Genomic DNA, 18,569 nt, shown 5'->3' with positions numbered 1-18,569 from the left:
CCCTGACCCAGGAATTGAACTTAGGTCTCCTGCATTGCAAGCAGATTCTTTACCAGCTGAGCCACCAGGGAAGCCCTAAGGTAGCAACATATTAAGAGGATCATATACCATGATCAAGTGGGATTTATCCCGAGGATTAAAGTACTTTGCAATATCCACAAATCAGTCAATGTGATATACCACAAACCATATGATCATTTTACTATATGCAGAAAAAGATTTTCATAAAATTCAACATCCCTTGATGGCAAAAAATCTCTAGGAATTGGGCATAAAATATAGGGAATATATCTCAACATAAAAAAGGCCATGTATGATAAACCCACAGTTAATATCACAGTCAGTGGTGAAGAGGTGAAAGCATTTACTCTAAGGACAGGAACAAGACAAAGATGTCAACTCTCACATAGTTTTAGAACTCTTAGGCACAGCAATCAGAGAAGAAAAGAGTAAATAAAAGGAATTCAAATTGAAACGTAAAACTGTCACTATCTGCAGATGACATGATATTATAGATAGATTATACATGATATTATACATATTATACACAGAAAATTCTAAAGGTGGCAGCAGAAAACTACCAGAGCTCATCAATGAATTAGATAAAGTTTTAGGGGACAAAATTAATATACAATATGGCACATTTCTATATACTATGTATTTCTATATGTATATTTCTATACATATTTCTGGGGCTTCCCAGGTAGCCCAGTGGGTAAAGAATCCTCCTGTCAATGCAGGAGATACAGGAGATTTGCATTCAATCCCTGGGTTGGGAAGATCCCCTGGAGGATAGCATGGCAAGCCACTCCAGTATTCTTGCCTGAAGAATCCTGTGGACAGGGAGCCTGGTGGGCTGCAGTCCACAGGGTTGTAAAGAGTCAGACATGACTGGAGCGACCGAGTAGGCATATTTCTATTCTTGGATTGGATGAATAAATATTGTTAAAATGGCCATACTGCCCAAGGCAATCTAGAGATCCACTGCAATCCAAATTAAATTATCAATGGCATTTTTCACAGAAAAGGAGAAAAAAAATTTTTAATTTGTATGGAAACACAAAAGATATCAAAGTTAAAGCAATCTTAAGAAAGAAGAATGGGGCTGGATGAATCAAGCTCTCTGACTTCAGACTATACTACAAAGCTACAGTCCTCAAAATAGCATGGCACTGGCACAAAAACAGACACAAAGATCAATGGAACAGTATAGAAAGCACAGATATAAATCCATGCACTTAAGGTCAATTAATGTCTAACAAATGAGGCAAGAATACACGTTGGAGGAAAGAAAGTCTCTTCAATAAGTGGTGCTGGGAAAAATGGACAGCTACATTTAAAGAATGAAATTAGAACATTCTCTAATACTGTACACCAAAATAAACTCAAAATAGATTAAAGACCTAAATGTAAGACCAGAGACTTTTAAAATCCTAGAGGAAAACAGACGCAGGACACTGTTTGACATAAATTGCAGGAATATTTTCTTTGGCTCTGTCTCCTAGAGTAAAGGAAAAACAATTAAGAAAAATTAAAAAATGGGATCTAATTAAACCTAAGAGCTTTTGCACAGTAAAGGAAACCACAAATAAAACAAAGAGATAATCTATGTAGTGGGAGAAAATATTTGCAAATGGAGCAACTGATGAAGGATCAATTTAAAAAATATACAAATAGCTCACATGGCTACATAACACAAAAACAAGCAACCCAAACAAAAAATGACCAGAAGACTTAAACAGACATTTCTGCAAAGACATACAGATGGGTAACAGGCACATGAAAATATGCTCAAGATTTCTAATTATTTGAGAAATGCAAACCAAACCACAATGACGTATCACCTCACATTAGTTAGAATAGCCATAATTAAAAATCTACAAATAATAAATGTTGGTGAGGGTGTAGAGAAAACGTAACCTTCCTGTTGGTGGGAATACAAATTGGTACAAACATAATGGAGAACAGCATGGAGGTTGTTTAAAAAACTAAAAATAGAGTTACCATATAATACAATACTCCCACTCCTAGGCATATATCTGCAGAAAATGCAAATTCAAGAAGATAAGTGCAACTCAACGTTCATAGCAGCACGAGTCACAATAGCCAATACTGGAAGCAACCTAAATGGCCACTAACAGATGAATGGATAAAGAAGATATAGTGTATATACACAATGGAACGCTACTCAGCCATGAAAAAAGAATGAAATAATTCCATTTGCAGCAATATGAGCGGCCACAGAGACCACCATACTAAGTGAACTATGTCAGACAAAGACAAGTATCATACAATATCACTTTTACGTGAAATCTTAAAAAGTGATAAAAATGAACTTATTTACAAAACAGAAACAGACTCACAGACTTAGAGAATGAACTTATAGTTGCTGCGAGAATGATGGAGAGAAGAGATAGTAAGGGAGTTTGGGATGGACATGTTCACACTATTATATTTAAAATAGATAACCAAAATGACCTACTGTATGGCATATGGAACTCTGCTCAATGTGGCAGAGTTCGATAGGAGAGTTTGGGGGACAATGGATACATGTACATATATGGCTGAGTCCCTTTGCTGTTCACCTGAAAATATCAAATTGTTAATCAGCTATACTTTGGTATAGAATACAAGTGGGACAGAATCTTACTCCTGCTAGAAGAAAAACTATACTCTTGGTACAAGATCATAAAGATGCTTTATGCTAACAGACAAGCTCATCCAGGATGGATGCATATGTACTGGAAACTAGAAACTAAGCTACCAAAGGCGGAAAGGGAGTTGGACCGCTTATGACAATCTGATAACAGAGTACAGATCTACTATGACTGTAAAATAGATAAACAACAAGATTGTCCTATGTCGAAGCTGAAAATATTGACTAGATAGTCCCTTTGTCATATTGTCCATATAAGATATGCATATAACTATGGCTAAAAATGGATAATATGGAATCTGAAAAACATATAATATATGTGTATATATATATATATATATATATATACACATATATAATCACTTTGCTCTACACCCCAAAGATCATAAATCAATAAAAAAATTAAAAATGATAAAAACCAAAATTGACTAAAGAAGTCTATATTAGATTCTTTGTTACTTCTCTTGATACAAAATACATACTAGGAAAGATTAATATTAAACTATATTGTCATTAGTTTAGGAGCACAGCGTGAACATTTTAAATCCTTTTAAATATGAATAACTAATACAAATATCAATCTTGTACATAAGATACTGATATAGCTTGTTTCTATCCTTTATTGAGCCCATCCTTGCAGGAAATATTCCCCTGATATCTCCGATTTTCTTGAAGAGATCTCTAGTCCTTCCCATTCTATTGTTTTTTCCTATAAAGGACAAAAAGAGTAAGGATCTAACAGAAGCAGAAGAATTAAGAAGTGGCAAGAATATACAGAAGACTATTCAGAAAGATTTTAATGACCCAGATAACCACGATGATGTGGTCCCTTACCTAGACTGGACATTCTGAAGTGTGAAATCAAGTGGGCCTTGGGAAGCATTGCTGTGAACAAAGGTATTGAAAACGGTGGCATTCCAGCTGAGCTATTTAAAATCCTAAAATATGTAGCTGTTAAAAGTGCTGCATTCAATATGCCAGCATATTTGGAAAACTCAGCCATGGCCATAGGACTAGAAAAGTCAGTTTTCATTCCAATCCCAAAAAAGGGCAATGCCAAAAAATGTTCAAACTACCACACAATTGCACTCATTTCAGATGCCAGTTTGGTAAAGCTCAAAATCCTTCAAGCTAGGCTTTAGCAGTATGTGAACCGAGAACTTCCAGATGTATAGTTGAGTTTAGAAAAGACAGAGAGAGAGATCAAATTGCCAACATCTGTTGGATCAGATAGATAAAGAGAATTCCAGGAAAACATCTACTCCTGCTTCATTGACTACACAGAAGTCTTTGACTGTGTGGATCACAACAAATTGTGGAACACTCTTTAAGAGATGGGAGTACCAGACCACCTTACTTGTTTCCTGAGAAACCTGTATTGGGTCAAGAAGCAACAGTTAGTATTGGACATGGAACAATGGACTGGCTCCAAATTGGGAAAGGAATACATCAAAGCTGCATATTGTCACCCTACTTGTTTAACTTCTTTGCAGCCAGGTTGGATGAATCACAAGGTGGAATCTAGAAATATCAACAATGTCAGAAATGCAGGGGATATCACTCTAATGGCAGAAAGTGAAGAGGAACTGAAGAGCCTCTTGATGAGGGTAAAAGAGAAGAATGAAAAGAATGGCTTGAAACAATATTAAAAAACTAAGATCAGGGTATCCATTCCCATCACTTTATGGCAAACAGAAGGGAAAAAAGCAGAAGCAGTGACAGATTTTCGTTTTTGGGGTTCCAAAAATCACTGCAGACAGTGCCTGCAGCCATGAAATTAAAAGATACTTGTTCCTTGGAAGGAAAACTATGATACACCTAGACACCATATTAAAAAGCAGAGATATCACTTTGCTCTTAAAAGTATGAATAGCCAAAGCTATGACTTTTCTATTAGTCATGTATGATTGTGAGAGCTGGACCATAAAGAAGGTTGAGTGAAAAAGAATTGATGCCTTCGAACTGTGGTGCTGGAGAAGACTCTTGAGAGTCCCTTGGACAGCAAGGAGATCAAACCAGTCAATACAAAAGAAATCAACCCTGAATATTCAATGGAAGGACTGATGCTGAAGGTGAAGTTCCAAAACTCTGGCCAACTGATGCAAAGAGCCAACTCATTGGAAGAGACCCTGAGGCTAGGAAAGACTGGAGGCAAAATGAGAAGGAGGCAGAAGTTGGTCAGATAACATCACTGACTTAATGGACATGAATTTGGGTGAACTCCAGGAGATAGTGGAGGATAGGAGAGCCTGGTGTGTCCATGGGGTCACAAAGAGTTGGACATGACTTAGCGACTAAACTACAACTTATTTTGTTAATGATAAAATAAATTCCTGTTTCTGAAGGCAAAACTGATAAATGTCTTTACAGATTAAAACACAAAATGTGATAAAGGGGAAACTTCCTTTTGCTATTTGGTCTACTTGTATAATATTATATACTGTCAGCACAGAAATATTGCTTCCCTAGTATACCAATGAATGTTTCAAGGAAATGTGCTAAATATTTTTTCCAATAATTATCAAATACATACTTTACCATGTGTAAAATAGCTTATGGGAAGTTGCTAGATAATGCAGAGAGTTCAGTCTGGTGCTCTGTGATGACTTAGAGAGTGAGTTGTGCAGGTGGGAGGAAGGCAGAAGATGGAGGGGATATATGTATGGCTGATTATGTACAGCTGATTCGTGCTGCTGCATGGCAGAAACACAACACTGTCAAGCAATTACCCTCCAGTTCAAAAAAAGGTATTTTTTCATGTAGTATGACTACAAGTAATGCATAGTATGCATATCAGGAGTACATGATTTTTATTTTTTACAACTTTCTGAGTGTTTTCATGAGTACCAGGTAAACATTTAACATTGTTTATTAAAACCATGTAACTCCCATTTTTCCTTTAGAGGTTTCCTTTCTTGGAAATAAATAAGAATGTAGACGATATCACTAAAATAAAATGATGGGAAAGCTGTATCCTCTCATTTGGAACTTTGGTATTTTCAAACCCTTATATAATTTCTGGTGATGGCAGCCTTTTCCATTTTTTATAAAATAATTATTGACTGAATTGTCTGGTAAGGCACTGAGGGATTTAAAATAGTGCAGGATATGAACACTGTAATTTATAATCTAAGAGAAAAGATACATCCAAACTCAAATCACTATCATATAATACAATATAATTATCATATGTTAGACAGTTAAGTGCTAGAGGAAAACAGGGGATATAATAAGCATTGTTCTCAGGGGCTAATCAAAGAGACTTCAAGGGAAAAAGGTGATATCTGATCTGGGCAAAAAATAATCCATAGAAGTCAGAGGCAGAGATTCAAAAGAGAGAGGAGGATAAATCCTAGGCAGAACGCACAGAATGAGGAAAGGCAGAGATGGGAAATCATAATGGATATTAGGGTGATAGCAGAGGGTTTTGACTGACTAGAATTCTATATGGAAGAGAGGTGGGTGGCTGGGAAAACAGGCTGGGTGTTGCATCAGAGTGCAGCTTTGAGAAAAATATCTGCTGAATGAATACAATAAACCAGGAATCAGCACAAGTTAGAACAATGAACTGCCAAATAAGGATCTATGTAGCTATTTTGATGTATTTAATTATAGAGCGAAAATGTTATATTATAGGAAACAAACACTGAATCAGCACATTAAGAAAGCATCCCTAATTAGCAATACTTTTAAAGAGTCAGGATGTTTGAAGTTCCAGAATAGATTATTTATAATTTTGTGTATAGAAAGCCAGGAGAAAAAGAGATGGATGAATAGACATAGACAAATCAGTAGAAAGTACTCTAATGTACTTATCTGTTGGTTGTGGTTTAGGTGGTTTAGTCACTAAGTTGTGTCCGACTCTTGCAATCCCATGGACTGTAGCCTGTCAGGCTCCTCTGTCCATGGGATTCTCCAGGCAAGAATACTGGAGTGGGTTGCCATTTCCTCTCCAATGCATGAAAGTGAAAAGTAAAACTGAAGTCATTCAGTTGTATCTGACTCTGAGCAACCTCATGGACTGCAGCCTACCAGGCTCCTCCGTCCATGGGATTTTCCAGGCAAGAGTACTGGAGTGCGTTGCCATTCCCTTCTCCTATAGACACATACATACACAAATACATATACACTGTGCAAATTATAAGTGTGCAACTTTCAGTATAATTGAAAGAATTATACTATATCCTTTTTTTTTCTTTTAAACATATTATTTTAAAGTCTTTAAAATTTTTTTTTGGTAATGTAAGGTTCTTTCTGTGTTCATTCTTCTGTCTGTCACACATGGTAGCTTTTTCATAAACTGATATAGTTTAAAATTTTTTATGGCTATCTCATATTTGCTTTCGGTGGAAGTCTCATATGTCCTGGGTTCTGACAACTGCATGCTTGCTAAGTTAGCTTTATGGATGTCTCCAATTTGGGATCCACATTTTGATTTTTACTATTCATGTTTCTCAACTGATGGTTCCCCTTCACAAGGGCAGTATGAAATTAGAAGCCACATTTCCCTACAGTAAAGGCTTCTGGTTTTGCTTTCTCATGTGTGACACTGTTTCAACTCAAGGTCCCAAGTGGGTCACAGAGAGTTTTGCCCAGCACAGTCCAACAGATTTTCTTGTCTCTGTTTCGGAGCCTAGGTGGCCCATCATAGTTCTAGAGGCAAGACTTGGAGTTTTGTCTTCTTAGTACCTAAATCACTAGCCTCTCACCTTTTAGACTGCCTTCCGTTCTGATATTCTTGTATGCTGTTGGGTTTCCACATGGGCTTTTGCTGCTCTCACTCTCACTGGTAGCATTTGGGCATTTCTCTCAAGTTCAGCTGTGAGTTAAACCTATATTTGCCTCGGTGTGGGGTGCGTGTGGGAGATGCAGATGATGATGGGCAAGAGGAAAGATTTTCTATTAGTTCAGTGTACTGAATTTTCTAGAAGTATGTTAAATGATTTTAACATGGGTTTTCCTTTTTAAAAATTTTTAATTGTAAAATACACAATATACAAAATTTAATATCTTAATTAACCATTTAAATTTTTAATCATTTTAAATTGTATAGTTCAGCAGTAAGTATATTCACCTTATATGGAGTAAGCAATCTCCAAAACTCATTCCATTTTCCAAAACTGAAACCCCATAACCATTAAACAACAACTCCCTATTTCCTTCTTCCCTCTGCTTGTGGCAACTACTATTCTTCACTCTTCCTCTATAAAGCTGAGTACTCTAGGTCCCTCATGTTAATGGATTCATTTGGTATTTGCTCATTTCACTCATCATCTTGTATTCAAGGCTCATTCATGTTGTAGTAGCCAGAATTTCTTTTCTTTAAATATGTATAATTGTATGTATATACAGTTTGCTTATCCATCTGTCCGTCAAGTAGCATTTGAGTCGCTTCCAACTTCTGGCTATTGTGAACAATGCTGCTGTAAATACGGTATTCAAATAAAACTTCAAGATCTTATTTTCAATGCTTTTGGATGTATACCCAAAGTGGAATTATTAGATGACATATAATTTTATCTTGAAATTATGTAAAAACTGCCACACTGTTTTCCATAGTGGTTGCACCATTTTATATTCCTATCTACAGTGCATATAGTTTCCAATTTTTCCACATCTTCCACAACAGTTATTGTTTTATTTTCTTTGTTATTTGTTTTTTATCCTAAGGCATCTGAGATAATACTTCATTGTAGTTTTGACTTGCATTTCCCTAATAATTAGTGCTGCTGAACAGTTTTTCATGAGCTTTGTCATTTGTATATATTTTTTGGAGAACAAGGATAAACAAAAAACTTTTTGATTAAAATATAAAAGGCTTTCTCGGTGGCTCAGTGGTAAAGAATCCATCTGCAATGAGGAGATGCAGGAGATGTGGGTTCAATCCTTGAGTTGGGAAGACCCCTAGAGGAGGGCCTGGCAACTCATGCCAGTATTCTTGCTTAGAGAATCTCATGCAAAGAGGAACCTGTCAGGCTACATACAGTTCACAGGGTGGCAAAGACTTGGACAAGACTGAAGCAACTGAGCACATACGTTTACATAGAAAAGCATACTGATTGACAAAGTTTTATTTCAAATTAATTGTAGTTAATTATATGGACAAATGCTTTTCATTATGTTGAGATAAAAATCAGCATACTCTTCATCACGAATGGTATTACCCTTCTATCTGGTGTTTTTTAGGAAATAGTTACAACTAGAGATTCTTTGCAGCTGAAGATGGAGAAGCTCTATATAGACAGCAAAAACAAGACCTGGAGCTGACTGTGGCTCAGATGATCAGCTCCTTATTGCAAAATTCAGGCTTAAACTGAAGAAAGTAGGGAAAACCATTAGGCAATTCAGGTATGACCTAAATCAAATCCCTTATGATTATACAGTGGAGATGATGAATAGATTCCAGGGATTAGATCTGATAGACAGAATGCCTACCAGAAAAACTATGAAAAAAAAACAGAAAAACTATGGATGGAGGTTTGTAACATTGTACAGAAGGCAGTGATCAAAACCATCCCCAAGAAAAAAATATGCAAGAAGATTTCTTATGTGAACAATGCAAAGAAATAGAGGAAAACAACAGAATGGGAAAGAAAACAGATCTCTTCAAAAAAATTGAAGATAACAAGGGAATATTTCTTGCAAGTATGGGTACAATAAAGGACAGAAAAGGCAAGGATCTAACAGAAGCAGAAAGGATTAAGAAGAGGTGGCAAGAATACACAAAAGAACTATTCAAAAAAGGTCTTAATGACTCGGATAACCATGATGGTTTGCTTATTCACTTAGCCAGACAACCTGGAGTGTGAAGTCAAGTGGGCCTTATAAGGATTACTACAAACAAAGCTAGTGGAGGTGATGGGATTCCAACTGAGCTATTTCAAATCATAAAAAATGATGCCATTAAAGTGGTACACTCAGTATGCCAGCAAATTTGGAAAACTCAGCAGTGGCCATAGGACTGGAAAAGGCCAGTTTTCATTCCATCCCCCAAGAAGGGCAATGCCAAAGAATGTTCAAATTACTGTGAAGTTGTGCTCATTTCACGTGCTAGCAAGGTAATGCTCAAAATCCTTCAAGCTAGTCTTGAAGTATGTGAAGTCTTGAAGTACGTGAAGAACTAAGAATTCCAATACTTTGGCCACCTGATGTGAAGAGCCGACTCACTGGAAAAACCCCGATGCTGGGAAAGATTAAAGACAACAGGAGAAGGGGGCAGCAGAGGATGAGATGGTTTGATGGCACCATCGACACAATGGACATGAGTCTGAGCAAACTCTGAAAGATAGTGAAGGACAGGGAAGCCTGGCGTGCTGCAGTCCATGGGGTCGCAAGCATCAGACATGACTTGGCAACTGAACAACAGAGATCTGTGATTATGTCATTGAAGTGCCTCAATACTTGACCCTAAAACATCTATAAATACCATAGCTCAAATAGGAATCCAAGGTAAAGGTAGATTTTCCCCTGAATATCCCATTCTAGGTAATTGCATAAAACCTATCAACAAAATAAACAAAAATATAATGACTGCTATTTTATCTACAATTGGAGAATCTGTTGTAGGAATTTTTCATGGTAAACACATCCTGCATTTTTTGTTTTCTTTGTAGGATAGATTGAGGCAACCCAGTATGGTGACCAAGCTAAGAGGAAGATTGCTGCTCAGCACAGAGAAGAGTGAGAAAATCTGTTTTCTTTCTGAGGTGGCCCGTAAAGATTTTTAGGTTATTATTCCATTAATAATATTCCACAAGCATAAAAGTTTCTTGTATATATGTTTAGTTCTTTGTATTTTTCCTACTTGGGTATTATCCATTTTCACTTTTCTCTAGTAGTGGGTGTAGTCCAGGAATAATGGTACAAAAATATAAATAAAATCTAAAATAGGTGTAAATAAAAGAAGCAATACACATTTCTGTTAAAAAGTTGTAAAGTTTGTTAGTTGCAAAAAGAGTAAAACTCTTATTTTGAGACCACCGACCTATAAACCTTGTGAAAAAGATAAATATAATTTTAGTGTCTCCATAAGTTTTTAAATTAATTCTATGAAGTACAGGAAACTACATACACAGATTTCACATTGTTCATAATTCTTGACTAGAAACTTTCAGGCTTCTTCTATTGAAAAAAATCAAAAGGATTAAAACTGTAAAGTATTACATTCAGAAATAATTAATCAATTAACTTCCTAATAAAGCTTGACTAATGAAAAGCATATACTAGGTGTTTTTAAAAGAAGCTCTTTCAAGTTTCTTTTTAATCAGTATATTTAAAATGTGATCTGGATTTTCACTCAATATCATATAATTTACTACTACTACTTTGGAATAATTCCATAATAAAATAACTAATGACAACAGCATAATTATTAATAATGACATATTATATTTTCTGGCTCCTAGGAGATACAAGCACTTTATTACAGATTTCATTGCCTTCCCCAGTATTAGGAGGCAGACAGCATGAGAGCATGCTAACCGTTTTTTGAAAATCTTTTTTTGGTAATCTTTTTTTGAGAATTTAAAACACAAAAGCCATGTCAAATAATATTTACATGTTTCTGTATCCATGAATATGAATGTTACCTCATAAGTATGGGATATTTGTTCTACACAAATGTTTCATTTATGTGCCTACTCTAAACCAATGGGATCTGTCAAAAAGAGAAAGATTCACAGTTTCGCATACATGCCCATAATTACCAACTTTATTCTTATTTTGTTTAATTTCTCTGACTTCCAGAAACGTACAATAAGATAGTAATTCATTGTGACTTCACAATTTTCTGTCTTTCACTTAAGTTTGGGAGTTTGGAAATTATTGGTATAATTAAAAAAATACCCAGTGGGAGAAACTCCCGTGGCAATACTTAGCAATACTTGTCTCAAGGTCCAGACTCCTGTAGCTTATTAGAACAGAGTTGGGTCTGGAATTTGGATCTCCTGAAGTCTAGGCTTGAGTTTATATGCTAAGTTTGTGAAGCACACAGTTGCAACATTTCTACCCACTCTCACCAGAATATATTGCAAAGTACTGTAGTTATAAAGAACAAAGATTCTTTTAAAGAAGACCAATTTAAAAGAAGCAGAGTGTATAAGTGCAGTCATTCTGTAAGTTTAAAAATAAGTCTCAAGCTGAAATTTTATTGTATATTCTTATGGTACATAATGAGCAACATACCTGCCCCAGGCTGCCTCATTTGTGGATGCTTTATTAACTGGAACACAGGAAGAGTCAATGACGGTTGATTTATTCATCTGATAACAGAAACCGCAGTCTGGATCCAACATACATTCGTTACAGTAACTGTAAAATGAAACGAGTTGTAGTCATGTTAACAGAGACAACTGATGCTCAGCACACACTGTATTCTATGTGCTCTCCTGCATTTTCCACGCTACTCTGCAGTAAGCTTGGGGCCATGTGACTCGCTTTGGCTCTGGCAAATAACTTGTGATAAGGCAGGTGAGAACTGGCTGATTTCTTCCATCTCTCCCTATTCTGGATGCAGCAACTTTGGAAACGACTGTGAAATGGAGGTGGACTGGATGTGCAATATTGTATGTAGAAGAACTCCAGTCTGCCAGCAGCAAATATACTTTTGTTTTCCTAAGCCACTGAGATTTGTTACCAGAGCACGGACTGGTCCATTTTGAACCAGCTACCTGGTTCCAAACTGTACCAAAGTCTTTACTTCTCTTAAATGTTCCCATCATGTACCATATCTTTTTAAAAATGGAATTTTTTCCTAATATAAACCATGAAATAGAAAATTCAAAGAATGAAAAAAAATTACATCTAGAGCAAAAAGTTAAAAATGCCACCACTGTAAGAATGGTCAGAGTTAACATCCTGGGAGATACTTGTACTTTTAATAAATATATATTGAAAATCAACTATGTTGTATGCTTAATTAAAAGAAGTTGTAACCTTTAAAAACTGCATAAATTTTTCTGAAAAAGAGAAAAGAATAAAGGTTGGTATAGGTGAAAAGGCTAAATTTTCCCATCCACTGTTGGATTACAGAGCCATTACCAACTAATCATTGCTCACCTAACAGCAATATCCTAACTTCAGGAAAATTTTAAAGAGGCAAAATCCTTTAGAGTGCAGGATTTTCCAACATAAGCCAACAGTGTGCTTGTAGAATGAGTTTCCTCACTATCATACTGTTTGCCAGACAAACCTGGAACACTTTATACACCGTAGGCACATACAAGGTATGGAGACCCTAAGATGAATAAATTAAAGTCCCTGCTCTGCTCCTTGGTAGATAAAAGGCAAGGATAAGAAATAGCTATACCTGCTAATAATGATGATATGATAGAAAACAGAAATAAGGGCAGAGACCTGATTATTTGCCTGTAAGAATGGGGGATAATTTCAGAGATGATATTTGAGCTGGATCATAAGAGAAATTTACCAGGGAAAGAAGTAGAAAGAAGAGTATTTCAGGGAACAACTTATTACATAATTACAGATAAGTCAGTACAGACTTATTAAATATCTACTTTGTACGAGTAATTACACAGCGGGGTGTGGGAGAGAAACAGGGTAAGAACTAATGCAAGCTATCTGAAAAAGACATGAATCATCAAAATCAAAATACTTCTTTGATGCATTTAGCTAAATGGAAAAGACTGGCATTGTTTAAAATTTAGACATTGCCATTCTGTCTGTAAATCTTTACAAATAGTCTATTTTTAATGAGACTTTCAGCTCAGTTCAGTTCAGTCACACAGTTGTGTCCGACTCTTTGCAAACCCATGCATCACAGCATGCCAGGCCTCCCCATCACCAACTCCCAGAGTTCACTCAAACTCATGTCCATTGAGTCAGTGATGCCATCCAGTCATCTCATCCTCTGTCTCCCCCTTCTCCTCCTGCCCCCAACCCCTCCCAGCATCAGGGTCTTTTCCAATGAGTCAACTCTTCGCATGAGGTGGCCAAAGTATTGGAGTTTCAGCTTTAGCATCAGTCGTTCCAATGAACACCCAGGACTGATCTCCTTTAGGATGGACTGGTTGGATCTCCTTGCAGTCCAAGGGACTCTCAAGAGTCTTCTCCAACACCACAGTTCAAAAGCATCAATTCTTTGGTGCTCAGCTTTCTTCACAGTCCAAGTCTCACATCCATACCTGACCATTGGAAAAACCATGGCTTTGACTAGACGGACCTTTGTTGGCAAAGTAATATCTCTGCTTTTCAATATGCTATCTAGGTTGGTCATAAATTTCCTTCCAAGGAGTAAGCGTCTTTTAATTTCATGGCTGCAGTCACCATCTGCAGTGATTTGGAGCCCCCCAGAATAAAGTCTGACACTCTTTCAGCCGTATACTAAAAGCAAAAAAAAAAAAAAAAAAAAAGAGGTCTTTCAAAGCCTACTGAAAGATCAACATACTTTAGAAATGTGATACAGTATTGTGAACCTAAAATTGTCTATACCTATGATAAACAGAATAAAACAGAAATCATGAGAAGTACTCTGAGCTTCTGGCTTTAAGAACTAGACTAGGCTAATTTGGAAGGGAAGATCATTCCTACTAGTATTTTGTTCATTTATTCTGCCCATATGAAGTAGAATTAAAACCCCTGATGGTTTCAGTGGCTTTAAATGATAATTATTTGGGAAATGTCAATTCACCCATTTGTAGAGAAATGACTATTTAAATTTTTTGAAAAATACTTATTTCCCATACAAGGCCCCAAACCAGTTACCTATTGTCTTTAATTTTTGTCAGTTTGATTACTATGTGTCCTTTATCTATATTCTGTTCTGTGGCAGTGATTTCCACCATTCTGACCTCCAGGTCATACTTCTGCTTCAGTTACTCTGCTATTGATTCCATCTCTTGTATTATTAACTTCTCTTTGTTTGTTCTTTAGTTCCTGTAGGTCTTTGGTAAACATTTCTTGCATCTTCTCCATTGTTTCACAAGATCCCAGATCACCTTCACTATCATTATTCTGAATCTAGAATATCTAGAAGGTTGCCTATCTCTATTTCATTTAGCTGTTTTCCTACAGTTTTATCTTTTCCCTTAATATGGGACATAACTTTTTGCTTTTTCATCCTGATTTACTTTCTGTAATATCTTTTTTGTTCCAGCTGCTGTGGGACTGTGGTTCTTCTTGCTTCTTCTGTCTGTCCTCTGGTGGAGGAGGCTAACAGGCTTGTGTAAGCTTCCTAATGGGATGGACTGGCAAAGGGAAACATTAGGTCTTGCTCTAGCAAGCAGGGCATTACTCAGTAAAACTTTAATCCAATAATACATTGATGGCTGGGTTTGCATTCCCTTCTGGTACTTGTTTGGCTTGAGGGGACCCAGTTCCAGGGTCCATGGGCTCTATGGTAGGGTTAACAGCAAACTCCAAGAGGGTTTACACCAAAGGAGACCTTCCTGGCCTGTTGCTGCCAGTGGCCCTGTGCCTGTGGTGAGGCCTTGCCAACCCATACCTCCACAGGAGACCCTCCAACACTTGCAGGTAGTTTTGGTTCAGTCTCCTGTGGGATCACTGCTCCTTTTCTCTGGGTCTTGGCACACACAAGATTTTGTTTGTACCCTCCAAGACAGGAGTCTGCTTCCCCTTCCTGTAGAAGTCCTATAGTCAAATCCCACTGGTCTTCAAGGTCAGATTTGCTGGGGACTCCCAGTCCCATTGTTGGATCCCCAGGCTGGGAACCCTGATGTGGGGTTCAGAACCTTCCTAAGAGTGGGGGAACTTCTTTGGTATTATTATTCTCCAGTTTGTGGGTTACCCACACTGCAGATATGAGATTTGATTTTATCATGATTGTGCCCCTCCTACCATGCTCTTGTGGCTTCTTTGTCTTTGGATATGAGGTATCTTTTTTTGGTGGGTTCCAGAGTCCTCCTATCAATGGATATTCAACAGCTAGTTGTGATTTTGGTACTTTTGCAGGAGGAGATAAATGTACATCTTTCTATTCCACCATCTTGAACTGGAAGCAAGCTTCTTTTTTCTTTAGTTCTGTCCTTAACTAGCTTATTGCCCATGACTCATCATTTCAATATCCTAAATTTCCCTGCCTATTTATCTTCTTATCTCACCCATTTAGCTATTATACGAATGTCAACACTTGCCTTTTCTGTGCCTTTACCTGCATACCCAATGCAACTGAAGGAATTACACAGCAGGGAAGATCAGTAGTTCCTCTATAACATACTACTACCAGCCTCAAAAGGATCCTCAACAGCCTAAAATTCTTAATAGTTTTCCCTAGTCAACTCCATTGGAGGACTATTTCAACCATTTGGCACAAAAACTATTCCTCAGATCTCCAATGCTTCATTTCTCTTTACTCTCTGCAAAGGAACTCAAGTTCTACAGAGAAAACAGATGAAAGTGGTTAAAAATGGGAAATTTGAAATCTTATAGCAAACATATAAACCATTCTATTAATACTTTCCTACCTGTAAAGAATTTGTCTACCAATGCAGGAGAAGCAAGAGACTCAGGTTTGATTGCTGGGTCAGAAGATGCCCTGGAGGAAAGCATGGCAACCCACTCCAGTATTCCTGTCTGGAGAATCTCTTGGACAGAGGAGCCTGATGGTTTATAGTCCGTAGGTTTGTCTGTCCAAACAGTCAGACACAACTGAAGTGACTTAGAAGGCATACACACACACTCCAGTTAAAAAGAGAAGCTGTTCTTCTCAGCTAAGGTTAATGTCTCTTATCTGGGCTTTCATCCCATTCTATCTCCTCAGGGCATCTCAGACCTGATTATTGTCCCTTCTTTCTCTTAAGATAGAGCATTAGATTTTTTATTTTGATATCTTTCTCCTTTCAAATGTAGGTATTTATAGCTATAAATTTCTCCCTAAGCGCTGCTTTAGCTGCATCCCATATTTGGTGGGGTATGTCTTCATTTTCACCCATCTCAAATTATTTAGTAATTTTCCTTGTAATTTCTTCTTTGATCCACTAGCAATTGAGGAGTGTGTTATTTAATTTTCACATGCTTGTGAATTTCCTAGATTTCTTTGTTAGTTATCTGTGATTTCTAATTTCACCCAATTGTGATCAGAGAACATATTCTGTATGATTTTAATCCTTTAAAAATTTACCTAGGCTCATTTTGCAGCCTAGCATATGACCTAGCTTGGACAATGCTTCTTGTACACTTATGAAGAATGTGTTATTCTGTTCTTGGGTGAAGTGTTCACTCAGTGTCTGTTAGTAGATGGTTTATAACCAATATACTAATCTTATAACATCGTAACCCATTGGTTTCTAACCACTTAACTTCACCCACATCCTGGAAATGGTCATTATCTAGAACAGGAGTCAGCAAACTATGGCCTTTGAGACAAATATAACTCAGCCCATTTTTAAAATAAAGTTTTATTGAAACATAGCAATGCCCATTTGTTTACTTATCTATGAATGCCTACAACTTAAAGGGCAGAGCTGAGAAGTATAACAGAATCTATATGGCCTGCAAAGCCACAGATATTTGCTATCTTACTCTTTACAAGAAGTTTGCTGGTCCCTGATTTAAACCATACATATAGATTTTTTTATCCCTTTCCTTCAAGACTCCTTTCTTATTCCTAGAATAACTGTTCTTTGTTCCAGAGATTCCCCACACTGCTTTCTTCCTGACGCTTCAATGACTTCACAGCTTTGAGTCCTTCTCTGTCAGACTTTCACGTTAAATCACGTTAACCACCAGACCCTGAAGGTTTTTGAATTTAGGTTCTCTTGCCTATAAACTTTTATGTCTGGTTCTTTCTAACCATCTTTGTTCTTACTTTCTGTATCTAAATTGCTCTGCACTGGTGGAGAATTAACATAACCAGGAATACTAGTAACGCTATACATGTACAGCATTCAGCTGAAGCTCGATCTTCACTGCTGCATGGACTACTTGCTCTTAATCCCATAACTGATATCCCAAATGCCCACAACTTTCTTCCAATCCTAATCCTTTTACAAATCTTTTAGATTTATGTCTTTCTTGCTTCCCAGTAAAAACTGAAGGGATTAGGAATGAACTTTTAAACTTTAAATTCAGACTGAACAAAGATATCTATAGCCACAGCTATCCTCACTTCTTTTCCTCCAGGCTCTGAAAAAGAATTGTTTGAAGGTCAGAATTCTTCTAGAACTTTAAATCTTAGTCCCCTTGGCCTTTACTGGGACCAACGCTTTATCCCATTGGTTATTTTCTTCTCTTTATGCATTCAGTCCTCTCCTAGAACTTACCCCATAGTTTATATGAGGCTTTCCTATATTAAAAAAGCATGAAAACTATCTTTCTGTACTGCTTCACATCAGTTCATAGAGGTCAATCAATTTCATCAATCAGTGTTCAATTTCATCACCATCTCAGGGAGTGGGCCACTGTTTGGGAACTGAGGTGGCTGACTGATCTGGACTGTAGAGTCTCTCAGACTCCTGGAGAGAGAGTATGATTTCCTATCATTCTCTTATCCTTGACCTGGAATATATATTTTTCATCATATGGACTATCTTATGGCAAAATTCTCCCAAATGTAACATTTCTAAGTTGGACTTGACATTTGGAAGATAACACAGAACTTTAAATATCGTGGGGAATCTGCTAATTGACCTTTTACAGAAAGCATATATCATAACTGTGAGCTTAACAAATAGGATTGAAAAAAAGGGATAATTTCTAGAAGTGGCTATTTTTTTTTTCATGATTTGCTCTTTAATGCTTTCTTGAATATGACCTCATAAATTTACATGAAATTTCCTAAATATAAAAGCTTAGAATTTAAATATATTGTTATAAAATCAGTGCTCATAAAAATATTCCAAGCATAGATTAAATATATATATATATATTTTATAAAAAATAGACTTATATCTTAGGCCCTATTTGTCCCCTTTCACAGTATGACCTGGAGTGAGTCCTA

General features: G+C 36.8%; 1 protein-coding gene across 1 annotated transcript in view; it reads right to left on the bottom strand.

Annotated features, from left to right (window-relative positions):
- SLC2A13 (solute carrier family 2 member 13) overlaps nucleotides 1-18,569 on the bottom strand; it is a 515,613-nt gene that overhangs the window by 102,827 nt on the left and 394,217 nt on the right. The window contains exon 7 of the mRNA XM_027967447.2: nucleotides 11,840-11,965. Coding sequence (XP_027823248.2) covers nucleotides 11,840-11,965 — 126 coding nt within the window. The remainder of the gene's footprint in view (nucleotides 1-11,839; nucleotides 11,966-18,569) is intronic.

The sequence above is a fragment of the Ovis aries genome, chromosome 3, assembly GCF_016772045.2.
Source record: "Ovis aries strain OAR_USU_Benz2616 breed Rambouillet chromosome 3, ARS-UI_Ramb_v3.0, whole genome shotgun sequence".
In the NCBI taxonomy this organism is placed as follows: Eukaryota; Metazoa; Chordata; class Mammalia; order Artiodactyla; family Bovidae; genus Ovis; species Ovis aries.
This window is presented reverse-complemented; position numbering and strand designations above follow the sequence as displayed.